Source organism: Myotis yumanensis, unplaced genomic scaffold (assembly GCF_028538775.1).
Source record: "Myotis yumanensis isolate MYYU_CA2020_CCGP unplaced genomic scaffold, mMyoYum1.0.hap1 SCAF_2, whole genome shotgun sequence".
Classification (NCBI taxonomy): domain Eukaryota; kingdom Metazoa; phylum Chordata; class Mammalia; order Chiroptera; family Vespertilionidae; genus Myotis; species Myotis yumanensis.
Window position 1 is genome coordinate 136,996,285 of NW_027223753.1, and position 26,038 is coordinate 137,022,322.

Below are 26,038 nucleotides of genomic sequence, written 5' to 3' on the forward strand. Positions count from 1 at the left end.
AAAGCCATACCAATGATACAACTGTTTTACTGGGCTCAACAAACTTGGGCAACTCTTTTTACTTTCTAAAATTCTTTTTACGTAAACAAAATATATTTCCAAAGTTTGCAGATATTTAATAAATTGGGGAGAGATACAATACTTGTTTGGAAAGACAACTCTTTAAAGAGCAAGTGAATTCTATTTAGGAATAAACAAACAAACTGTATTTCCAATCCATTTATTTCTTAAGCTATCAAATACTTCTCTTTCAAGTCACTTTTTCGGTGTGTATTTATTTAGAGAGCCTTTTGGAAATGAATTAATAGTCTTTTTTATTCTGTTGACTAATTCTTGAGGACGTTGAGAAATCTCCAGATACCCTGTATGTTTTCTCTTAGGAACAAACTTCAGAGCCTCTTCCCAACTACCAGTGTTTTTCAGACATAACAAAATACGTGTTACTTGATCTATGGTGAGATTTTTTGTACCAGTGTCCCACTGTAAATATTTATCTAATGGAAAGCATTCTGTTGCCAGTTTCAGCCGTTTTGCCTTGGCTAGGGATGCACCGGGCTGCATGTTCTTATCAACAAAAGATCCCACTATATAAATTTTGTCATGCTTGAAAGTAGTCATAACATTGGGAGAATCTGCAGTTAAATATATAATACTGTCCTTTGGAAATAAATCTACGTGAGACTTTTCTGTTGCTGTTAAAAGCAATTTGTTCCATTTTTCTCCATAACGTTTAATTAACTCTCTACGAAAAGGGCTATCTGGTTTAAGATTGCAGAAATGAATATGGAAAGGATCGACATCTCTTCTGTTCCATCCTTCGCTTTCTAGAAGCTGAGAAACAGTGTACTGCAGTTCTTTTGGTTTCATATAATCATCATAAGCCATGTCAAAAACCAAAGGTTGTCCAAACTGCATGGCCTGGGCACCCTTCCAGCCCATTGCTATGTCCATATTCCTATCCCAAAGTCGTAGAAATAGAAAGTCTTGCTGTTTATCTTGGTTAGTGGTTTCTAGCAGCTGGTCTTGTATTGCTTTTTCCCTTGCTGCTGCTTTCATTTCCTTTTTTATTTGCTTAGCTTTCTTCATTTTCTCCCTAAGATATAAATATTTTAAATATTTTTTTTTTGATGATTTAGAATCACATTCCATAATGGTTTTGAGCTCTTCTTCACTGATGTGTTCTGGTACTTCCCTGCCAAGCAATCTCCACATCTCAATTAATTCCCTAGTGGCAGCTACAGGATCTTCATCCTTGGCACTTGAGACTGTTGAAACACCTTCTTGCACACTAGATTTCATTGTAATTTTCCACCCATCCAATTCCAGCTGTTCAGGTGATGTATTTTCCTTTTTAGGACAGGATTCAGCTGGTATTTTGGAAGACATGTATCTGTGCAGAATCGTTGAATATAAAACCCTTCTCTTCCTATTAAGGGTAAATGGCACCAAAACTCTGGCAAAAGGTCTTATGAAGGTGATACCAATACTCATTTTGAGGAAAACAGGCATGTAAGAAAACCCCTATAAAAGAAGAAAAATGTCATGAAAAGTTAAAGATTAAAAAAACCCTCTAACTACAAGTATAAATTTTAGACATTCAAATGCAATCAATTTCTGAAACACAAAGTGGAATCTTAGTACAACTTTATTTGCTGCACCATTAATTTTTCCTAGACTCCTGTGGCCTAGAGTCTATGATCAGTCACTAGGCAAAAATGTAAAACTTATTTGGGTTCTTATTTTAAACATGAATTTCACTATTGCTTTAGGCAAAAGGATACTTTGAATTTCCTTCAGGGCCCAGAAAATCAATATTACTAGGTAACAGTTATATACCACCAATGTGGCTAAGGCAGGGGTGGGCAAACTTTTTGACTCGAGGGCCACAATGGGTTCTTAAACTGGACCGGAGGGCCGGAACAAAAGCATGGATGGAGTGTTTGTGTGAACTAATATAAATTCAAAGTAAACATCATTACATAAAAGGGTACGGTCTTTTTTTTTTTTTTTTTTTTTTTAGTTTTATTCATTTCAAATGGGCCGGATCTGGCCCGCGGGCCGTAGTTTGCCCACGGCTGGTAAGGTCATGATGTTGTATTCTTCTCCATTCTATGCTAACTCCGATACAGAGTGGGGCACCCACCCTGTACAGACCCAAACATAAGATCCGTACCATAAGCAACACGTGAAGACAAAGGGCTGAAAAGTTACAGAATATGACAACTGGTAAAAAAAGCACTTGGGAGCTTCTGTACCAAGGCTCTCACATTTTCAAAACAGAAATATAAAGAGATCTACTGCTTTTAAAACAAACCTCCTTTCCCTAGTTCAGACTTTATTTTGCAGCAAATAATGTTATTGCCAACAAAATGTCCAAAATGAGGGAAAATATATATAAGCTCCACAGTTTATCCTACAGGTCTGGCTGTCCACAAGACAATGAAGACCCTTAAAGATGTGAAACTAGTGCCAGATTTGAAGGGGGGTGGCAATGGGGGGAAGAAGGAATTCAACTTTTTATAAAATGCAACTAAAATATTTGAAAATTTTCTTCCTTTAGTGACTCTGTATGCTCCGGAGTCTCCATCCTCTGACCTATTCCCTGATGCTCAGATGCCCCATCCTCTCACTCCCTTTAAAGGTGGATGTGGCTCTAACCGGTTTGGCTCAGTGGATAGAGCGTCAGCCTGCAGACTCAAGGGTCCCAGGTTCGATTCCGGTCAAGGGCATGTACCTTGGTTACGGGCACATCCCCAGTGGGGGGTGTGCAGGAGGCAGCTGATCGATGTCTCTCTCTCATCGATGTTTCTAACTCTCTATCCCTCTCCCTTCCTCTCTGTAAAAAATCAATAAAATATATTTTAAAAAATAAATAAATAAAGGTGGATGTGCCTCTAAGTTCTGTCCTTAGCCTTTTTTTTTTCAATCTAAACATTTTCTCTATGGCGTTGGATTTATATCTGTGGCTTCAATCACCATGAATCAGAAGACACCTCAAATGCAACAAGCTGAAATAATCTCTCTGCTTTGCCTTCCCAATCTGCTGCTCTCCCGCACTGTTTTAGGGAGGGACACTGCTATCCATTTACTTGCTGAAGCCAGAAACTGGGAGTCATTTGTTATTGTCCTCTCTCAAATCCATTTGAGTTACATTCATTTTACTTTCTAAATACTTCTTGAATCCATTCACTTCTCTTCTACCCCATTTTCTTTTCTTTCTCTGTTTGTTTGGGTTTTTTTGGTATATTTTTATTATTGATTTTTTACAAAGAGGAAGGGACAGGGGACAGGGATAGAGAGTTAGAAACATCGATGAGAGAGAAACATCGATCAGCTGCCTCCTGCACACTCCCTACTGGGTACATGCCCTTGACCGGAATCGAACCTGGGACCCTTGAGTCCGCAGACTGATGCTCTATCCACTGAGCCAAACCGGCTAGGGCTTCTTTCTTATTTTTTTAAGGTGTGAGGGAGAGGCAGAGAAATATTGACGTGAGAGAGACACATGAATTGGATGCTTCCTGAGTGCTCCCCAACTAGAGCTGAGGATCAGCCTGCAAACAAAATACATGCCTTGACTGGAATCGAACCCCAGACCATTTAGTCCGCAGGCCAGTTCTCTATCCACTGAGCCAAACCGGCTAGGGCTGTTCAGACAACTTCTAAAGAAAAAAACACACAATTTACACTCCTTGGAATATTTAACTGGGAGTCCTCATGAGAAACAATGATTTCAGAAAAAAGTTTTTTGAGTTTTGTCTCTGTAACTAGTAAAGATTTTTGGGATAGCATAGAAATGAAAACCGAAAATATAAAAAAGTGAAAAAGGGTATTATTTTGGGAAACACTGTTCTTGATCCAGATAACGTAGTATTTATAGTCTCTTAAATCACTGGGCTTCCTTTTTTTTATTATGACTTAAGAGAATGCTTTTTTAGTTTCTGCAATCAACCCCATGTAGATAAGACCTTACATATTTAATACAGTGCATTATTCCTGTACAAACGGAAAAAAGATAACATTTCTAGACCGATATGGCAGTTAATTACTGTACAATGCCAACCCAGCACGGTACCACTGGGATACTTTCCCAGCTAAAGTTTCCAAAAATCCCCCCCAAAAAAAGAAAAGAAAAAAAAAAACGCCACACATTGTGCATCCACCTGGGCTTCCTCTGAACTGTGGGCCTTCCGAGCGCACATGCTCCGCTAAGTCTAGTCTCTGAGCGGCCCCCGCGGCCTCCCACCTGCACGCACACACTCGGGAAGGCGACGAGAGGCGCCCCTACCGGGACCGCAGGGACAGGGGCTCCGCCGCTGAAGCCGCAGGCACCGGACAGCTCGAGCGCGTTCTCGCACAGACCACCGCCGCACAGACCCGCCGCTCGCCAATCAGTTCGCGGCCGGAAATCCCGCCCTCCCCGCACTGGGCGCAGTCGTATGACGTCAGGCGCAGGGGCAGGTTTTCCGGCCTGGGAAGCAGCGCTGTGGGAGAGGAGGCTGGCTGCCGCCCCTGCGCCATTGCAAACAATCCTCCCCATGGACGTGGGCTGTTCAGCTGTTCTTTTTTTGTTCTGTCCTCCCATTTTTTTTTCCTTCTCATTTTTTTCTTTTAGCGCCCCCCGTCCATTATTTAAAATTCTTTCTAATCTCTTTTTTATTTTTTTATTTATTGCTTTTAGAAAGAGAGGAAGGAAGAAAGAGGAAAAGAGAGAAATATTGATTTGTTGTTCCATTTATTTATGCTTGTGTGTGTTTTTTCCATTTATTTTTATTTTTATTTTTTTATTGGTCGTTTATTGTGTGTACCCTGTCCAGGGATGGATCACAACCTTGGTGTATCTTGATCGTTGCTCTAACCAACTGAGCTACCCTGCCAGGGCTAATCCTCTTCTCATAACCTACTCTCTACTTAGGCCTTTTATTTATTCCTATAATACGAAAATAAAATGATGTTTTCTCGAGTCTCACTGAGCTTTAAACTCCTGGATGCTAGGACTTTAACTTCCTAACTTTTTTGACCAATTTATCACCAGTACCTGGTGCAATGCTTGGCTCCTGATAGGCAACACTAGATATCTCTCACTCGCCTTAGCTCGTTTGGAAAATCGAATGTGAAAATGCAGTTAGGGCACTACTGTAAATTACTGGCCTTTGGGCCAAAATCAAGTTTGTAGGTGTTTTGTTTAGCCAGCAAATTAAAGTGTTTTGATTTAGTTGTCATTACAAAACATAAGGCACAAACAGTCTTTTCAGTGATTGTGCTGAATATCATTAGATCCGCCCTGGCCAGGTGGTTTAGTTGGTTGGGCATACTCTGGTACACTAAAATCTTGCAGGTTCAAATCCTGGTCAGGCACGTACCCGATTGTGGGTTCAATCCCCAATCCCTCTCCCTCTCCCTCTTCCTCTCCCTCTCCCTCTCCTTCTCCCTCCCCTTCCCCCTCCCCCCACCTCCCCCTCTCCCTCGCCTATAAAAATCAACAAAACTGCCCTGGCTGGTGTGGGTTGGTTGAATGTTTTTCTGTGCACCAGAAGATCACTGGTTAGATTGCTGGTCAGGGCATATGCCCAGGTTGCAGGTTCAGTCCCCAGTTGGTATGGGAGGCAACTGAAATGATTGATATCTTTCTCTCTCTCTCTCTCATCAAGAAAAACATTAAAAAATAAAAATAAAAAATCAAGAAAAACATACCATCAGGTGAAAATTAAACATAATTAGGCCCATAACCTAAAACCATATACAAAAATTAACTCAAAATGCATCAATGACCTCAATGTGACAATAAAAACTATAAAATTCCTAGGAGGAAACGTAGGGGGGGGAAATGTCATGACATTGGATTTGGCAATGATTTCTTGGATATGATTCCAAAAGCACAGGCAACAAAAGAAAAAATAGACATTTTGGACTTCAAAGTTAAAACCTTTTGTACATCAAAGGACACTATCAACAGAGTAAAAAGACAACTACAAATTACATATTAATAAGGGATTACTATCCAGAACATATAAAGAAAAAGAACTATAACAACAACAAAAACAAACAACCCAATTCAAAAGTACTTGAGTAGAACTTCAATAAGGCAAATAACTTGAATAGACATTCCTCCAAAGAACGTATTGAAATGTCGATAAGCACATGAAAAGATGTTTAACATCACTAATCATTAGGGAAGCGCAAATCAAAACTGCAATGAGAGCCCAGTCGGTGTGTCTCAGTGGTTGAGCATCAACCTATGAACCAAGAGGTTACAGTGCAATTCCTGGTTAGGGCACATGCCAGGGTTGCAGGCTCGATCCCCAGTAGGGGGCAAGCATAGGCAACTGATCGATGATTCTCTCTCATCATTGATGTTTATAATTCTCTCTTCCTTTCTCTTCCTTTCTGAAATCTACACACACACTAGAGGCCTGGTGTGCAGATTCATGCACCGATGGGGTCCCTTGGGCCTCTAGTATGCATATAAGATCTTTGGTTAATCTCTTCCCGCCCTCCCCCCTCCTCCCTTCCCTCTGAGATTCATCAGTCTGTTCCATGTTTCCATGCCTGTGGTTTCTGCTCATGTGTTGAGCGTCTGCCCCCTGGTGGTCAGTGCATGTCATAGCTACCAGCCAGTCAGCTGGTCACTTAGGCTTTTATGTATATACTAGTGGCCTGGTGCACGAAATTCGTGCACGGGGGAGGGTGTGTTCCTTAGCCTGGCCTGCACCCTCTCCAATTTGGGACCTCTTGAAGGATGTCCTACTGCCAGTTTACAGGGATTGGGCCTAAACCAACAGTCGGACATCCCTCTCGCAATCCGGGACTGCTGGCTCCTAATCGCTCACCTGCCTGCCTGCCTGATTGCCTCTAACCACTCTGTCTGCCAGCCTGCTCACCCCAAACTGCCCCCCCTGCTGGCCTGCTCACTCCAAACTGCCCCCCCCCCCCCGCTGTCCTGATCACCTCCAACTGACCCCCACTGATGGCCTGCTTGCCCCCTACTGGCCCCCCTGCTGGTCTGCTTACCCCCAACGGCCCCGCCCCCCACCAGCCTGATCACCCACAACTGCCCTCCCCTCTTGGCCTCTAACCGCCTCTATCTCAGCCCCGCCACCATGGCTTTGTCCAGAAGAACATCTGGAAGGCCTCCTGGAAGGTCTCCCAGTCTAATTAGCATATTACTCTTTTATTAGTATAGACTAGAGGCCCGGTGCATGAATTCATGCAAAGGTGGGGTCCCTTGGCCTGGCCGGGGATCAGTGCCCATCGAGGGGAGGGACTGAAGGAGATTCGCTGGGTAGCCCTGATCAGGGCCGATGGGGGATGACCGGCCATGGGGAGGGACCATGGAAGGTTACCTGGCCATGGGAAGTTGGCTGTGGGAGTGCACTGACCACCAGGGGGCATCTCCTGCACTGAGTGTCTGCCCTCTGTTGGTCAGTGCATGTCATAGCGACTGGTTGACCTGTGATAATAGTCACTTGGGCTTTTATATATATATACATACATATATATATAGATAGATACTAGTGGCCTGGTGCATGAAATTCGTGCATGGGGGGTGTACCTCAGCCAGGCCTGCATCTTCTCATAATCCGGGACCGCTGGCTGCTAACCACTCGCCTGCCTGCCTGCCTGATTGCCCCTAACCTCTTCTGCCTGCCAGCCTGATTGCCCCCTAACTGCTCCCCTGCCGACCCGATTGTCCCCAACTGCCCCCCCCGCCCCCACCGGCCCAATCGCCCCCAACTGACCTCCCCTGCCAGCCCAATTGCCCCCAACTGCCCTCCCCTGCAGGCCCGATTGCCCCCAACTGCCCTCCCCTGCAGGCCCGATTGCCCCCAACTGCCCTCCCCTGCAGGCCCAATAGCCTCCACCTGCCCTCCTCTGCTGGCCTGATCGCCCACAACTGTCCTCCCCTGCTGTGACCCGCCTTGTCCATGCGAGGCGGCAGAGATGCCCAAATCAGCCTCCTCCACGCCACGCGGAGCCGTGGACCCCTCAGGCCTCACAGCATGGAGCAAATGCTGGGCCACGCCTCTGCTGTGCACATGGCCATCTTGTGGTGGCCATCTTGTGATGACATCACGCAAAAGGGCCACCTAGGCTTTTATTAGATATACAAAAGGCCTGGTGCATAAAATTCATGCACTGGGGGGTATCCCTTAGCCTGTCCTTTGCTCTCTTTCAGTCTGGGACCCCTTGGGTGATGTCTGCGTGCCGGCAGTTGGACATCCCTCTCGCAGTTCGGGACCCCTTGCTCCTTACTGCCTACCTGCTCGCTGAGCCTTACCATTCAGCTCATTGCTCCTTAGCGCTGCCATGGATGTAGGAGAGGCTCCCGCCACTGCCGCTGCACTCGCCAGCTGTGAGCTCGGCTTCTGGCTGAGCGGCGCTCCCCCTGTGGGGCAGCTCTTGCATTGAGCGTCTGCCCCCTGGTGGTCAGTGCGCATCATAGGGACCGGTCGTTCTGCCGTTTGGTCAATTTGCATATTAGGCTTTTATTATATAGGATATATATAAATAAAATGATCATAAATTCCCAATTGGGCAAGTCATGGTGGGTAGTTACACCCCAGGCATGTAACTTTGTTGTTGTTGTTGTTAATTCTCACCCAAAGAGATTTTTCAATTGATTTTTTTTTCTTTCTTTTATTTTTTAGAGAGAGTGGAAGGGAGGTGGAGAGACAAAGGAGAGAAACATCAGTGTGAGATAGACACATTGATTGGTTGCTTCCTGCACTTGGGTTTTGAGCTTGCAACTGAGGTATCTGCCCTTGACCGGAATCAAACCCAGGACCTGGGCTGATGCTCTATTCACTGAGCCAAACTGGCTAGAATTTAGGTTTATCTTTGCCTTAAGCAAGCCCCGGCCATTGTTCTTGTACACCTAGATTAACACACTTTGAAATGCCAGAGTAATGCTCTTTTTCAGACCCCTCACAGTTATAACCAAGGGAGCACAAAATCTTAATTATCTTGTAACCCAATCCCCACCTTGCTTTCTCCAATATTTATTTAATCTTCCTGAAGTCCAAATGCATTAAAAAAAAAAATCTCTGCAAACTGTCATTCTAAAAAGCCTTTTTCTCTGTCTGTTGAGATCTTGCTTCCAGGCACATTCTTTGTTTGGCTTTCATAAACTCTTAAATTTTTTTCTACAGGTTTGGATGTCCTTACATTTATACTATTATAGAAAAGACAATAATAAATATTGTGGATATGCTCTTTGTTATTTAGAGAAGTGTTTAAGCACATGTTATATTCATATGAGTGACACTTGCAGGATACAATGATTGGAGTGTTTGTTTATGAATGGAAGAGATGTTTCTTCTGTACTGCATTTAGAGAACTGTTTATTTAAAAAATAATAAAAATAGTCCTGGCTGGCCCTAACCGGTTTGGCTCAGTGGATAGAGCATTGGCCTGCAGACTGAAAGGTCCCAGGTTCGATTCTGGTCAAGGGCATGTACCTTGGTTGTGGGCACATCCCCAGTAGGAGGTGTGCAGGAGGCAGCTGATCGATGTTTCTCTCTCATTGATGTTTCTAACTCTCTATCCCTCTCTTCCTCCCTGTAAAAAATCAATAATATATATATATAGTCCTGGCTGGTGTGGGTTGGTGAGCTGAGTGTTGTCCTGTGCACCAAAAGGTTGCTAGTTCAATTCCCAATCAGGGAATATGCTTGATTTCCAGTGGAGTGTGTATGGGAGGCAGCTGATCGATGTTTCCCTCTCACATCAATGTTTCTTTCCCTCTCCCTTCCTCTGTTTAAAAATTAATAAAAAAAATCTTTAAAGAAAAAATAAAATTTATAAAACAAACAAAAATTCAACAGTAAATTTGAAGACCTAATTGGCTTTAATTAACAGATTCATGAATGGGGTAGCATCCCATCAAGCAGTTAAAAGGGTGCTCTAAGGAGTTATACAAAATGGATGATTTTTTAAAAATATATTTTTATTGATTTCAGAGAGGAAGGGAGAGGGAGAGAGAGATAGGAGCATCAATGATGAGAGAGAATCATTGATTGGCCGCCTCCTACATGACCCTCAATGGGGATCGAACCCACAACCTGGGCATGTGCCGTTGGCCAGAATCAAACCTTGGACCCTTCAGTCTGGAGGCCAACGCTCTATCCACTGAGCAAACCAGCTAAGGCCAAAACGGATGATTTTTATAAGCAGAAAGAGGGTGGGACTAAGAAATTAAAAGTGTGGATTATTTCAGGCAAGGTCACTTTCCCCTAGGGCAGTGGTCGGCAAACCGCGGCTCTCGAGCCACATGCGGCTCTTTGGTCCCTTGAGTGTGGCTCTTCCACAAAATACCATGTGCGGGCGCGCATACGTACAGTGCGATTGAAACTTTGTGGCCCATGCACAGAAGTTGGTTTTCGGAAAGGAGATAGACGAAACAAGTATATAAGACGAGTGTGGATGGGAGAGTTGGAAGGGGTTGACCTCAGCGAACGTTCCTCAATCAGACTGAGGATATTTTTAGCAAAGGCCAGCTTAGGAGTACCCTAATTAAGTTAATAACAGTGTACCTACCTATATAGTTTAAGTTTAAAAAATTTGGCTCTCAAAAGAAATTTCAATCGTTGTACTGTTGATATTTGGCTCTGTTGACTAATGAGTTTGCCGACCACTGCCCTAGGGAAAGCCAGGAAGGCTTTATAGGAAGCAGGGTCAGGAAAGGGAGCTATTAGCAAAAGTAAAGAAAGGATTCTTTTTCGGCCGGAACACCTTTTCTTTGAGAGAAGAAATATTTGGGGTCATAAAACATGGACTCAGTAAAGAGTTCCTTAGGGGAGGAACTATGGGCCAGATAATAATACTTTATCATAAATTATACCTCATGCCCTGACCGGAGAGCTCACTTGGTTAGAGTGGAACTGATATGCCAAGGTTGTGGGTACAATCTCCGGTCAGGGCACAAGCAAGAATCAATCAATGAAAGCATAAGTAAGTGGAACAACAAATCCATTTCTCTCTCTCTCTCTTCCTCCCTCTCTCTTTCTAGAAAATAAATCAATAAGAAAAACTGCTTAAAGATAAATAAATCACACCTCACATGAGGCAGATTTAACTTTATTACCACCCTCGCCATCCCTCGTCTTTCTAACAGTGCTTCACAGAGTGTGGGCCCCAGACCAGCAGCAGCAGCAGCATTTGGGAACTAGTTAGAAATGCAAATTTTAGGGCCCCACCTTCCAACTCTACTGAATTAGAAACTCTGGCAGTGATGCCCAGCAATCTCTGTCTTAACAAGATCTCCAGGTTATCCTAACGCACTCTAAAGTTAGAGAACTCGGTTTTGAAAAAATGTTAAAAAACAACTAAGGGAATTTCCAATTAAAGAGAGACTTTCCATAGCATATTTGCTAACAGTGTCTTTCTTTGTTGTTGTTGAAATGTGTTTAGTCTAGTATTGGGAAATATTAATATTGGGAAATACTTCTCAGAGATCTAAAAAAGAGGCATTTCAAAAGTGCATTAACTTAGATGCACAAAAGCAATGTACTTTGCTTATGAACAATGATCACAGTCTATTAACTCTATTTTCCACAAGAAAGGAAAAATAATCATCAAATGATAATGTCAGAAGGTCCTAGGATTTTCCTGAAGACCTCCTTTATTTGTCTTTTATCTACCAGGACACATTTTTAGGTTCCAGCTTATAGCAAAAAAACTGGAGATGCGCCCCCCTCCCCTTTTATTTTACTTCAGGCTGCAAAAATAGATTGATATCTGAAGTCAGAGTAAGGAAATAACAGTAGAGGACCCCTTGGGGAGAAAGCTTAAAATAAGCTTATTTTCAACACTAGCATCTGTCTGTGGCCAAAATGCTGATGTTTTGCAGAGAAAGAGAAAACCAGTTTCTAAATACACAGAGCTGTTTATCAAAATGAGAAAAAAGTTTAAAACAATGTGATAAACCTGCTTCCAGAGCAAAGACAATTTTATAACTGACCGAGTTGAGCTGCTTTACCATTAATTCATTTCTGATATGATGGTTTACGATATGTTCCCAGAGTCTTAAACATTTTCTTCAAGAAGTGGAGCCTAATTCTCCTTCCCTAGATTTAGTGACTCACTTCTAGCAAATAGAAAAGAAAGTGGTCCAGTGTGCAACTTCAGAGAGTAGGTCATAAAAGGCAGTGCAAGTTCCTGCTTGTTCTTTTACACTATTTGGATTGTCCAAATATGAAACATTAAAACCTGTAGATATATACAGTGGGGCCTTGGCTTCCGAGTGTCCCGACTAACGAGTTTTTTGAGATACCAGCCGTCTCTCGGCCGAATTTTTGCTTTGAGTTGCAAGCTAAAATTCAGGTTACGAGCCAGCTTCAGATACCCCACCGCTAGTTGGCGCAGCGAACGTCACAGTGAATGCCACAACATCAGCCCAGCATCACGTGTCTCACTCGTTCACTTTTTGATTTGACATACGAGTAATTTGAGTTACGAGCTCCGTCACGGAACGAATTAAACTCGTAAGTCAAGGCCCCACTGTACCTCTGATGTCTCCTCTCAGTAATTTTCCATCCACTGATCCCCTCACTCTGCTCCTTGGCTATAAATTCCCAGCTGTCTTTGCTGTATTCAGAGTTGATCCTGATCTCTTCTCCCTATTGCAATATCCCTGAATAAAGGGTTTCTTACCATTTTAACAAGTGTCAGAATAATTTTTTCTTTAACAGAAGAGGCCTACATAAGAAGTCCATATGGCGGGGAACTAAGGCTTCCTGCCAACAGCCCGTCAAGCTTTAGATCACTGCACAGCCAGCTTGACTGTATTCTCTCCTGAGATCCCCAGCCAGAGACACCCAACTAAGCTGTTCCTGAATTCCTAACTAATGGACACTGAGAGATAAATGTTTGTTGTTTTAAGCACCAAGTTTTGGGGGTAATCTATAATGCAGCAATAGATAACCAATACATCTGACAAACAGATCAAATAGTAAGTGGGAAGTTATGAGAAAGATCAACTTTCAATTAAATAAATGCAAGATAGAATAGCTTTTACGGTGTCACTTTAATTTTTTACTTTTTGTGTGCTTTTCAATTAGGTATATTAAATGCATTCTAGCTAGACTATCTTGGAGGGACTTCAAAGCTCACCTCATTTACAAAATAGGAAATGAAAGCTGGGAGAGATTAAATGGTTTATTCAAAGCTGAAATTCATTTAAAATGTGCATATCTTGATGAACAATTCAGTGTCCTTTTTATTTTTATTGATTTTTTTATTATTATGATGCCTGGTGCAGAAAGAAGAAAAACTTGAAATCTTATGTCTTTGCTGATAAGGAATAGTGTTAGTTTGTTTGGTTTGGTATAACAGAATATCATAGACTGGGAGCCTTACACAACCAATATTTATTTATTACAGTTCTAGAAGCTGGGAAGTCCATGATCAAAGCACTAGCAGATTCAGTGTGTGGTGAAGGCCTCTTACTGGTTCACAGGTGGTTGTTTTCCTGCTGTTTGCTCACACCACGGAAGGGAGTCGTCTGGAGTCTCTTTCATAAGAGTACTAATTCCACTCATGAGGGCTCCACCCTTGTGATCTAATCACCTCTCAAAGGCCCTTTCTTCTAATACTATCTCATTGGAGATTAAGATTTCAATATGAGCCCTGACCGGTTTGGCTCAGTGGATGGAGCATCGGCCTTCGGACTGAATGGTCCCAGGTTTGATTCCGGTCAAGGGCATGTACCCTGGTTGCGGGCACATCCCCAGTGGGGAGTGTGCAGGAGGCAGCTGATCGATGTTTCTAACTCTCTATCCCTCTCCCTTCCTCTCTGTAAAAAATCAATAAAAAATATATTTAAAAAAATAAAATAAGCCAAAACTGGTTTGGCTCAGTGGATAGAGCGTTGGCCTGCGGACTGAAGTGTCCCAGGTTCGATTCCGGTCAAGGGCATGTACCTGGGTTGCGGGCACATCCCCAGTAGGAGATGTGCAGGAGGCAGCTGATCGATGTTTCTCTCTCATCGATGTTTCTAGCTCTCTATCTCTCTCCCTTCCTCTCTGTAAAAAATCAATAAAATATATATATAAAATAAAATAAAATACCCATTGCATTTTGAAGTTACTTATTACATGTTCTTACAAGCTAATATCTTTTTAAAGTATGATACTTCATAAAACACTGTAATATGAAGCAAGAATTCTCGTGATCCGTCTGCAATGTGTTAACTCAAAATAATTGTTAATGTTGCAAAGTAATAAGAGACTGAACATACTAAGGGGCAATAGACAGGCAATATGTAAAAATAAAACTTTGACCCACAACCTGCAGCAACTTGCCCAGGAAAACAACCTTTTATCTATAATAAACAGCTCAGAAAGGTAGTCTGCTGTAAGTCAGATTTGTAGGAAGTCAGGCTATTACCTCTAGTGACCAGGAAGCTAAACAGTAACTTTTGTTATAATTGGTTGCCTCCTGCAAGCACCTGACCAGGGTCCGGGAACCTGCAACTGAGATATGTGCCCTTGACTGGAATTGAACCTGGAACCCTTCAATTGACAGGCTGAAGCTCTTTTTTAAAATATATATATACTAGAGGCCCGGTGCACAAAAATTTGTGCACTCGGGGGTCCCTCAGCCCGGCCTGTGCCCTCTTGCAGTCTGGGACCCCTCGGGAGATAATGACCTGCTGGCTTAGGCCTGCTCCCGGGTGGCAGAGGGCAGGCCCAATCCCTAGGTGCAGCCCCTGGTCAGGCTCAGAGCAGGGCCGATTGGAGAGTTGGGGCGCCGCCCCCTGTCATGCACAGAGCAGGGCGGATCGGGAGGTTGCGGTGCCACCCTCAGTCACGCTCAGGGTAGGGCCGATTGGGGGATTGGGGCACCACCCCTATCACGCTCAAGGCAGGGTCAATAGGGAGGTTGTGGCGCCACCCCTGTCATGCACAAAGCAGGGCCCATCAGGGGAGTTGGGGCTCCATACCCTGTCACACACAGAGCAGGGCCGATCAGGGGGTTGAGGAGCTCCCCCCCATCACTCACAGAGTAGGGCCAATAGGGGAGTTGTGGCACCGCCCCCTGTCACACACAGAGCAGGGCGGATCAAGGGGTTGGGGCGCCGCCACTGTCACACTCAGGGCAGGGCCAATGGGGAGGTTATGGCTCTACCCCGTCACACACAGAGCAGGGCCCGTGGGGGGGGGGGGGTTTGGGGTGCTGCACCCTGTCACACACAGAGCCGCAGGGCGATCGGGGGGGGGGGGGGGGTTGGGGAACTCTCCCCTATCAGGCACAGAGCAGGGCTTATCAGGGGGTTGGGGCAGCTTCCCCTGTCACAAACAGAGCAGGGCGGATAGGGAGGTTGTGGCCCCACCCCCTGTCACACACAGAGCCGCAGGGCAATTAGGGGGCTTGGTCGCTGCCCCCTGTTACGCTGATCCCGGTGCTGGGAGGCCTTGCGGGTCCGCTGATCCTGGTGCTGGGAGGCATGTTACCCTTTTTTTTTTTTTATATATTTTATTGATTTTTTACAGAGAGGAAGGTAGAGAGATAGAGAGTTAGAAACATCGATGAGAGAGAAACATCGATCAGCTGCCTCCTGCACATCTCCCACTGGGGATGTGCCCGCAACCCAGGTACATGCCCTTGACCGGAATCGAACCCGGGACCCTTCAGTCCGCAGGCCGACGCTCTATCCACTGAGCCAAGCCGGTTTCGGCATACCCTTTTACTATATAGGATAGAGGCCTGGTGCACGGGTGGGGGCTGGCTGGTTTTCCCTGAAGGGTGTCCTGGATCAGGGTGGGGGTCCCCACTGGGGTGCCTGGCCAGCCTGGATGAGAGGATGATGGCTGTTTGCAGCTGGTCACACCCCCTTCAGGGTGGGGGTCCCCACTAGGGTGTCTGGCCAGGCTGGGTGAGGGGATGATGGCTGTTTGCTGCTGGTCACACCCCCTTCAGGGTGGGGGTCCCCCCTGGGACGCCTGGCCAGTCTGGGTGAGGGGCTGAGGGCCGTTTTCAGGCTGGCAGGAGACTAGCTCCCAACCTGTCCTTTTTTTTTATTATTATTATTCTGGGCCAGCTTTAGCTCTGAGGCTTGGCTCCAGCTCTGAGGCCTCGGCTGCTGGAAGCAGGTTTCTGGCCTTTGTTTACCTTCTGTATTTGAAACAATGTTGCAGTCCTGCTGGCTGAAGCCTGGCTGACTAAAGCAGGTTTCTGGGGTTTTGTTTAGCTTCTATATTTGCAACATAGTTGCTTAGAGTTGCAGCTGAGAGGCCAGCAAGGCAGGCGGGGAACCTGGCTTCCTCCGTCACTGGAGCAAGCAAGCCTCCCTGTTCACTTCAGTGCATGGCTGCCGGCTGCCATCTTGGTTAGCAGTTAACACTTGGAGTGCGGAAAACGAGTTAAGTCAGCTCGCGTGAATTGCGCGTACTCCGCGGGAGCCGTCTTTAACTCGGTTTATATAGATTTGCGGTGGAGTGCGGGAAACGTGTAAACTCGGGCCGATTGTAACTGCGTATTACCAAATATTTGTTTGTAATCCACCCTTTTGGTGGATGGAACAAAACCAAAAGACAGAGCCATCTTATATTTTGGCGGGAAATTCACCCGCACTCCAAGTGTTAATTTGCATATCTCACTGATTAGACAATGGGAAGGGTAGCGGAGGTATGGCTAATTACCATGTTTCTCTTTTATTAGATAGGATATATATATATATATATATATACACATATATATATGATTGATTTCAGAGAGGAAGGGAGAGGGAGAGGGAGATAGAAACATCAGTGATGAGAGATAATCATTGATCAGCTGCCTCCTGCATGGCCTCTACTGGGAATCGAGCCCACAACGTGGGCATATACCTTTGACCAGAATTGAACCCAGGACCCTTCATTCTGCAGGCTGATGCTCTATCCATTGAGTCAAACCGGCTAGGGCTAAAATTCATGTTTTTAACAAATACATTGATAGTCTCTCTCCTTAATTTCTTAACACTGACACTGGCAGTATACAACCCACTTCTAACAAGTAGCATAAGCTCTTGTCTCCCTGCTGTCTGTTTTCCACATAGTAAATCCAATTTAGATGTTTTCAAAACATCTAAATTGGAACTCACACCCTTGTTCAAAATTCTCAATGGTTTCCCCTCTCACTCGGAATAAAAGCCTGTCTTTACCACAGCCTACAAGGTCCCACATGGCCCTTAGCTCTCCAGTGTCATTTCTTTCCATTCTCTGCCTTGCTTACTCATCTAGTTACATGACCTGGTTCTTAGCTTTCTTAGGTGTCATTTACAATCATTCTCTTATTTACTTCACTCTAGCCACACCTGGCCTCTTTGCCGCCAATTTGTGGAGCAAGCTCCTGTTTAATGGCATTCCCCCTTGCTATACTTACAGCTTGGATCACTCTTTCCCTAGATATCAATCGGGCATCATTTTCTTAAAGTTTCTGTCTGCCTTTTAACTGATCAGAGAAACTTTCTTTGAGCATTCTATCTAAAAGGGCAATCCCCTATAAGCATTCCTCACTCCCTATCTATTCTATTCTTTCCTTTCTCTCTCTCTCCTCTTTTCTTCCATTTTCTCCCTCTCTTTTTCTTTTCTTTTAGCACTTAATAGCAAGTGACATATGCTTGCTTATTGTCTGTTTCCCCCCATTAGAATGTAAGTTCCATGAGACCAGGGACAAGGACTTAGTTTTGTTCACTACTGTAGCTCTAGTTCTTGGAGAAGTGCTTGGTGAGTAGTAGGCAATTAAATATTATTGTTGGGATTTTAGATTTTTGGTAAGGGCATAAAGAAGAGCAAAAGTCCTGTGGCTATATACAGTATACAGAAGAAAGATGCATCCATAGTTTTAAACAATTATAGAGACTTTTTCTATAATTCTAAAGTTAATAAATATCAATTTATGCCCTGGCCGAATAGCTCAGTTGGTTCGAACATCGTCCTGTTATGCCAAGGTTGCAGGTTCGATCCCCAGTCAGGGCACATATAAGCGTCAACCAATAATTGCATAAATAAGTGGAACAACAAGTTGATGTTTCTCTCCCATCCTCTCTCTAAAATATATAAATTTTTAAAAAGTCAATTTATGAATTATTTTTACAGAATATCCTATGCATCTAAATATATTTGTTCTCTCTTTTGCAAATCAAGATGGGCCATTAAAATAAAGGAGGGAATGAAACTGTTTTATGTACTTAGTTTTCTAAAGAATGGATTGGAATAAGATAGCTTAGCTTCTCCCAAGAAACCAGAAACACCAATCAGAAAGGATATATGCACCCCTATGTTCATAGCAGCACAATTCACCATAGCTAAGATTTGGAAACACCCTAAGTGCCCATCAGCAGATGAGTGGATTAAAAAATGGTGGTACATCTACACAATGGAATACTATGCTGCGGTAAAAAAGAAGGAACTCTTGCCTTTTGCAACAGCATGGATGGAACTGGAGAGCATTATGCTAAGTGAAATAAGCCAGTCAGAGAAAGATAAATACCTCATGATTTCACTCATTTGTGGAATACAGAGAACAACATAGACTGATGAACAGGGACAGATCCAAAGACAGAGAAACAGCGATCAGACTATCAATCCCCAGAAGGAAAGTAGGGGAGGGTGGGGGTAAGGGGAAGAGATCAACCAAAGGACTTGTATGCATGCATATAAGCCAAACCAATGGACATGGACAACAGGGGGATAAGAGCATGAGTGTGTGTGTGTGTGTGTGTGGGGGGGGGGGGGTAGGTTGGGGGTTAATGGGGGGATGAGGACACATTTGTAATACCTTAACTAATAAAGAATTAAAAAAAGATAGCTTAGCTTCAAGAATAAGATTGTCCGAGCTGCAAGGGATGCAATTGATATTCTTAGCTAATATATTTATTTTATAGATAACTTTATTTTATAGAGGCTATAAAGGTAAAATGACATGCCCAAAGAAGGTCTACAAGCTTGAGAGAAAATTAATTTTTACCAGTGATTTTTAAAAAAAAAAAATTCTTACCTGAGGATATGTTTTCCATTGATTTTTAGAGAGAATGGAAGGAAGAGGGAGAGACAGAGAAAGAAAAACATCGATGGGAGAGAGACACATAAACTGGTTGCCTCCTGCACACAACCTGACCAGGATGGAGCCTGCAATGAAGGTATGTGCCATTAACCACTGTGGAAACCAGCCAGAGCCCAGTGATCTTAAAAATGCATAGTATTTGACTGTTTATTTAATCCATTCACCAAAAATTTAGGGAGGGAATTTGTTAGACACTTAGTTTCCTATACTAAGTAGTCTAGTCATTTTACATTTAATGAACTAAAAAAAGAATAGTATATAATAATTAATGAGAATTTCAAATTAGGTCCTTCTAGTAATCTGGATTAGGTGGTGACACAGCTATGTTTTGTTGTAGGTGTGGTTATTATTATTATTATTTTAAATGTCTTTATTGCTTTTGAGACAGAGGAAGGGAGAGGGATGGAGAGCCCCCCACCAGGGATTGAGCCCACAACCCCGGGCATGTGCCCTAACTGGAATTGAACCAGTGACCTCTTGGTTCCTGGGTCAACGCTCAATCACGGAGCCACACTGGCCGGGCTAAAAGCACTATTTTTATTTCCTAATACAGAATGCAACTATGAGTTTTGTTTTTTAACTATGAGTTTTTTTAAGAAAAATAATTATGCCTGTATACAATTCCATTTAGTAAATATAGAAAATAGTAGAGCCCTAGCCAGTCTGGCTCAGTGGACAGAGCGTCGGCCTGCGGACTGAGGAGCTGGGTTCAATACCAGTCAAGGGCTCATGCCCAGGTTGTGGGCTCGATGCTCAGTGGAGGGTGTGCAGGAGGCAGTTAATCTATGATTCTCTCTCATCATTGATGTTTCTATCTCTCTCCTTTCTTCTCTGAAATCAATAAAAATACATTAAAGAAAGATAGTAGAAAAATGATAGAACTTATGAAATTATATATGCAGGTGTTCAAAAAAGAGCAAACTAAATAGTATCCTTTCCCCTGCCTATCTCTCCCTAGGAAAGACAACAGAAGCTGAATTTAATCCACCTGAGGCAAAGACCTATAGAAAACAGGATAATGGGGGCAGAAAGAAAAAAAACCCAAACAGATGTCACCAAATCTTCGGGTTCCCAAGTTTGAGTATGCGACAGAATCCCCAAGTTTTCAAAATTAATAGTTTAGTGAACTATTAAACACCACACAGCTGTCACTGAGCAAAAAAAAAAGGGGGGGAGGGGAACCACATATCCATAAATATGTTTGTGTGGACAGAGAATGTCTCATTTCTGAAAAGAAACACAAGAAACCATTAACAGTGGTTGCCTTTGGGTAGAGGAACTGGGACAGGAGGTTCCTGGAGTGAGAGGAGTCTCATATTTCATTGCATATTTGTTAGGTGATTCATTTTTTCATTAAAAACAAAAAAGAGCCCTAGCCGGTTTGGCTTAGTGGATAGAGCTTTGGCCTGAGGACTAAAGGGTCCCAGGTTCAATTCCAGCCAAGGGCACATGCCTGGGTTGTGGGCTAGATCCCCCGCAGTGCGGGGGCATGCAGGACGCAGCCAATCAATGATTCTATCTCGTAATTGATGTTTCTCTCTCTCTCTCTCTCTCCTTTTCTCTCTGAAATCCATAAAAATATTAAAAAAACAAACAAAAAAGAGAAACAACCTTGTAACTAGGCTGGCTTTACCATTCATTCATCCCTAATGTGCCTTCAAGCACCCTTGCTTCAAAACTAACCACTGCTTTGTATTTCTTTATGATTTTGTCTCCTGTGTATGCAGCCCTAGGGACTATAGTTTAGTTTTATACTTAAAACAACAATGACCTGATACCTCTTCTTGTGAAACCTTTTAAACATACAGATTATTAGACCCCACTTCTAGGAGATTCTGATTCAAAAGCTCTGAGGTGAGACTTGGAAATAGGTAATTAAAAAAAAAAAAAAAAAAAAAAAAAAAAAAAAAAGCTCCCTGAGAGCTACATTTTGGATTTACTGACTCAGTCCAATCCTAGATCCTATGGGCCTTGATTTGAATTATTCAGAGGTAAGTGGTTACAAAAGTTAAACGATAGAGAAGATGAGACTACCTAAAGTCTCAATTTTACTAAATTATAGCATGAATTTTTCTGTTAAAATCAACTAAATGTATTAAGTAGTACAAATGCTAAAAAAACACATTTTAAGAAAGAACATTTCAAAGAAGTTAGTGGTATATGTACAGAATACCTTGGGCTCGGTCCCCAGGCCAAATGAAAATTTAGAGACCTTTATGCATATGTTATAGTAGGCAGTTGGAAAGATAGGGGCTGGGAAAGGCACTTGGGGCTTGGAGGGAATATGTGAGACGTGAAAACCAAAAATAGACAATGCAGGTGGCAGATCCCTAGGTGAAGAGGAAAGAGTTAGAGTCCCTTCATAACACCTGGGTGAAGGAGCCTTATAGCTTAAGGATTTTTTTTTTTGAGAAATAAGGGAAGGGGAGACTTATTGAGGGACCCTCCAGTCTAGGGGCATAAGTATCCCGAACATCACCAAAGCAGAGCACTTTGTTTGGTTTTAGCAGGCTGAATTGCCCGCTCAGGTTCTGAATATATTTCTTTCCTACAAATAAATACTCGCCTGCTTTTGCTGCTATTTGCTATCTCCTTTGAATTCATTCCTACAAGCAAGACAAGAAGTTGCGGGGAGGGGTGCAGAGTACTGTCTCTGGCCAGGGGCTATCTTCAGCCAGACACCACCCCAACCACTGCTGACACATACACTATTCCTCCCAAAGTTTCCCGGACAAAAGATTACCCATCTACTGCTCAAATACCCTGAGTTACTGCAGGTTTTCATAACTTCTGGGAACAGGCTATTCCATTTAAGTTGCAATTATTACAGATCATGTATCATAGAAATGTATACTTGAAACCTATGTGATCCTATTAACCAATGTCACCCCAATAAATTAAACGAAGATGAAGGCAAGTTGAAAAATTACCTTTGAAACTAAACAACCTATCTTTATCTTTAATTAATCACATGTTACTTTATCTGTGGAAGAAAAACTTCCTTCACATAAAAATTCTCAATATTTTAAAGATAAGAATCAATTACCAGTGAAGATGAGGTGAATAGCACCATGAAACATTACTCCAATGCTCCTCTTCCTCTCCCTCTCTCCCACTCTCTTCCTTATTCTCTCTCCCTCTCTCTCTAAGATCAATGAAAACATATCCTCCAGGAAGGATTAAAGTTAATTCACTTGTGATAAGAAAGGGGCTTTTGTAGATTTCATTAATCTCTCAGGGTTGATTAATTTCACATTGCTCCTAGGTCTTGAAACTATTAAGACTATACCCACCACTGTTGAAAAAACATAACGAACACCTAATTTAAATACTTAATACACACTTCTAACACTCGGTAAAAACCATACCCATTATGATAAAACCAGTCCATCCTCTCTTCTCTTCTTATAAATCTTTGAGTGATGAATTTCTATTCTCAAATGATTTCAATTTAGCCCTAGCCAGTTTGGCACAGTGGACAGAGCGTCCATCAGCCTGCGGACCAAAAGGTCCCGAGTTTGATTCTGGTCAAGGGCACGTACCGTACCTCATACCTCGGTTGCAGGCTCCTTCTCTCCTCCCCGGCCCGACCCAACCAGGGCCCTGGTCAGGGTGCATGCAGGAGGCAACCAATTGATGTATTTCTCTCATATTGATATTTCTCTCTATCTTTCCCTCTCTCTTCCACTCTCTCTAAAAATCAAAGGAAAAATATTTTTGGGTAAGGATTAAAAAAACAAACAAAACAAAACAAACAAATAAAAATAAATATTTTAATTTACAAGGCTCTAGCCCTTGCTGGGTAGAGTGTTGTCCCGATCCCCAAGGTTGTGGGTTCGATCTCTAGTCAAGAAGCATTCAATGAATGCATAAATAAGTGGAACGACTCGATGTTTCGCTCCTTTTCTAAAAAAAGCAATATATTTTAAAAAAGAAGGCTCTATACGGTGTGAACTAAGTGTACATAAAAGAAATGACATTACCCCCAAATACACTAAGAAAAAATCACTTTTGGGGGTCCTTGTTCATATTTTTAAATTAGGAAGCTTTCCACTGAACATCATAAAACACTGTAAAAAATCCTTTAATTAGTCTTTCATAAAAGGCAAAATGAGGTTGTTAAATGACTCCCTCAAAAGTAGAAACTGAACTTTTTGGCCCTTTAGTTGTTTGCAATACAGTCAATTATGCAGTAGATTGTTAAAGCTAAAACAATAAAAATATTGGTTAAAAGAAGTGTAATTCTTTGTCTTTTCCTCTTATACTTAGAAACTCTTGAGCTGAAAGATCATTTGTCCTCAAATATGTCCTTCAAAACAAGCTCCAATTCAAAGAAACAAACTGGCTCACTAAGTCCTTTTTAGCAGAAGTGACAAATTTAAATATATTTGCTAGTTGAATAATTTTATTAACTTCTTATAATTTCATTTCTCATAAGTTTACTTCTTACTGCTAAACTTTAAAATCACTGTTCATGGAAGCTGCTAGTTTGGGGGGAAACGGATTATCCATACTTACACTTTCCTTTTTTATGTTTCTATCTCTCTGCTCTATTTCCATCTTTGCAGTTAACTTGTTTCCTATAAAATTGGCTAATTAAGCCAGTTTAGTTCTTGTGTTAAATTATCCTAAAAGGTTGATTCCTGAGTAAACTTAAAACTCAGATATTTTTTCAGTAAGCAAAGTTATTTGTTAAACAAACGAGGGCCTCTAAATGAAACCCTTGTAGTGAATTTCACCCTCAGTCACCCCTTAAGTACTGCTGCTTTTCAGTCATTCCAGCCCAAGAAGGCACTGCCCCCAGTGGCAGGGGCCCAGCCCAATAGGCCTTCCACCTGAATGAGGCTTACCTCGACCTCAGCCCAGACCACACAGTAATTAGTCCGCAGACTCAGGAAGCACGAGACTGGGCTCCAGTGGTGAGCAGGGAAAGTCCTTTTGTTGACCCTGGTAAAACCCGGAGAGCGAAGCTGACAGTAAACTCAAGTATCCCCAGGGTTCCTTCTAGCTTGGAACAGTGCAACTGTAGTTATTTTGCCTCTGACTAGAGTGCTCTGCTGAATTTTGATCAAGTTATTGCTATTAAAACTTACACATTAAAAAAACATTATTCAAACATGTACATTACAGCCAAATAGGCCAATAATCTAAACTGATGGGTTCTTCGAAAGGATAAAAAATAATCAGTCTATAAGTTGAGTTCATTGAGGACAAGGCTATGCGCTTAAGAACAGTAATGAAAGTTAGTTGAACGAATTCCAGTTTACATCCACCCACTTTCTATCATTTCAGCATTTTATGTTTTAAAAGTTGATGTTCAGCGCCCCGCCCCCACCACCTTTAAAAATAAGGAGCTTGAATTTTAAAGAGATCCTCTATTTTTTTTCTCAGCTGACTTTATTTCCACTCAAACTGCTAAATCAATTGCTAGATCTTTTTGTTTCTGTTTGAGGAGGCGCGGTGAGGACAAAGATATAGGAGAGATCCATCCCGAGGAAAGTAAAACTGCAAAAGGAATAACTTTATTTTTTCACCACCTCACGGGATCTAGTGAACCAGTAGAATTCCTAGTTTCCCTTTTTTTGTACTTTGTATGAGAATTCTTTTTAAAAAATATGTTTTCATTGATTTCAGAGAAGGGAGAGGGAGATTGAAGTATCAATGAGTATCAATGATGAGAATCATTGATTAGCTGCCTCCTGCACGCCCCCTAATGGGGATGGAGCCCGCAACTCAGGCACGTGCCCTGACTGGAATCGAACCCGGACCCTTCAATCTGCTGGCCGATGCTCTATCCACTGAGCCAAACCAGCCAGGGCTTTGGTGTGAATTTTTATAAGCTGTTATTTGAGCCAAACCAAGGACATACGCCAGGGAGCTCAAATGTTCCTGTTTTTCAGTCAAGCTAGTTTCCCAGTCGGCAAAGCCTTTGAAGGTCTCGGGTTAAAACTTCGCACCTTTACTTCGTGGCTGGGGCAGACAATGAAGAAAAGCGCCACCAAAAAAACACACCAAAAAACAACCCCCTCCGCCCCCCGCAAATAAACCACTACCAGCGGCAACCCGCCAGGAAAACAAGTCCGGGGAAGTAACTTCCGGGTGGAGGTGGGAGGCACGGATGACTTCCGGTCTGAGGGCACACGCCGACTCTTGCGCAAGCGCGCTTGACACTTTCCTGTTTTTCCCCCCCTCCCCTCCCCCTCCCTCCCCCAGCCTGAGGGGTCTTGAGGTGACAGCGACTGCAACTGCGACTACAGCAGCGGGAGGAGAAGATGGACAAGAGGAAGGCCGGGCGACGCCGAGCTTCATCGGGTGAGGACCGGTCGGAGGAGGGCCGAGCGGATTATTCCTCCCTGGGCGAATGGGAGGGCCCGGTGGCGGCTGCTGCGGCCCGGGAGCTGCGAGGGCTCGCGCTCTGGCGGGGGCGGGGTGGGGAGGGGAGAGAGCGAGCGGAGGGGCGCGCACAATGGAAGACCCGAGGTCGCCCCCGCCCCTGCGGGCCCACACCGGCTCCGAGCTGTCACCGAAGCCTCGGCAGCTCTGCATCGCGACCCCCTTGAATCCTTGCCTCCAGCCGGGAGCGCCCTGCAGGAGCCCGACCGCCCGCAGATCTTCCCCGTCGGCTTGCCGCTCTCCTGCCACGCCTTCCTCCTAGTGGCACCGAGGCTCCAGTTTCGTTTCCAGCTCCTCCGCGCCTCACCCCCCTCTCCTCGGGTCCTTTGAGCTCCTTGTTGCCCCTTTCTTTTGCCCTCTTACCTCCTGCTAGAGCGGAGCGGCGGGGCTCTCCTGTGAACTCTTCACTCGTCAGATAAATGCAGCAGCACGTTTCCCTTCTTCCGAACTGGCCTGCTTAAGTAACCTTACTTTTCCAGTCTCCTCTTGCTTCTAAAAGCGATTAAAAAGTCGAACAAAGGATTTAAAGCCGTTATTTCGTGTGTTTTTATTCTCAGCATATTTTTGTTTTTGAAATTGCTTTAGGAGCAGCGGTTCTCAA

At 43.5% G+C, this 26,038-nt stretch overlaps 2 protein-coding genes across 6 annotated transcripts in view; one reads left to right on the forward strand and one right to left on the reverse strand.

The window, feature by feature from the left end:
• TRMT10C (tRNA methyltransferase 10C, mitochondrial RNase P subunit) lies at window positions 1–25,817 on the reverse strand. Of its 4 annotated transcripts, none has more exons than XM_070406063.1 (2): window positions 25,801–25,817; window positions 1–1,521 (listed from the first exon to the last, which is right to left on the reverse strand). In XM_070406063.1, the coding sequence occupies exon 2, from the start codon at window positions 1,507–1,509 to the stop codon at window positions 256–258; it is 1,254 nt and encodes a 417-aa protein (XP_070262164.1). In that variant the 5' UTR covers window positions 1,510–1,521; window positions 25,801–25,817; the 3' UTR covers window positions 1–255. The 4 variants fall into 4 exon arrangements, with proteins under 4 accessions (XP_070262164.1, XP_070262162.1, XP_070262163.1 ...); XM_070406061.1 differs by lacking the exon at window positions 25,801–25,817 and adding an exon at window positions 4,289–4,389; XM_070406062.1 differs by lacking the exon at window positions 25,801–25,817 and adding an exon at window positions 4,247–4,270.
• Window positions 25,249–26,038, forward strand: part of SENP7 (SUMO specific peptidase 7) — a 159,214-nt gene continuing 158,424 nt past the window's right edge. For both annotated transcript variants that reach the window (XM_070406058.1, XM_070406059.1), the window contains exon 1: window positions 25,249–25,356. In XM_070406058.1, coding sequence (XP_070262159.1) covers window positions 25,317–25,356 — 40 coding nt within the window. In that variant the 5' untranslated portion in view covers window positions 25,249–25,316. The remainder of the gene's footprint in view (window positions 25,357–26,038) is intronic.

Bases quoted from the DNA above. Each gene is read 5' to 3' on its own strand.
- TRMT10C (XM_070406060.1), bottom strand. From the start codon at position 4,202: ATGTGCGCTCGGAAGGCCCACAGTTCAGAGGAAGCCCAG. The intron at 1,522-4,163 runs GTGGATGCACAA...CTTCTTTTATAG, and splicing joins ACAGTTCAGAGGAAGCCCAG to GGGTTTTCTTACATGCCTGT.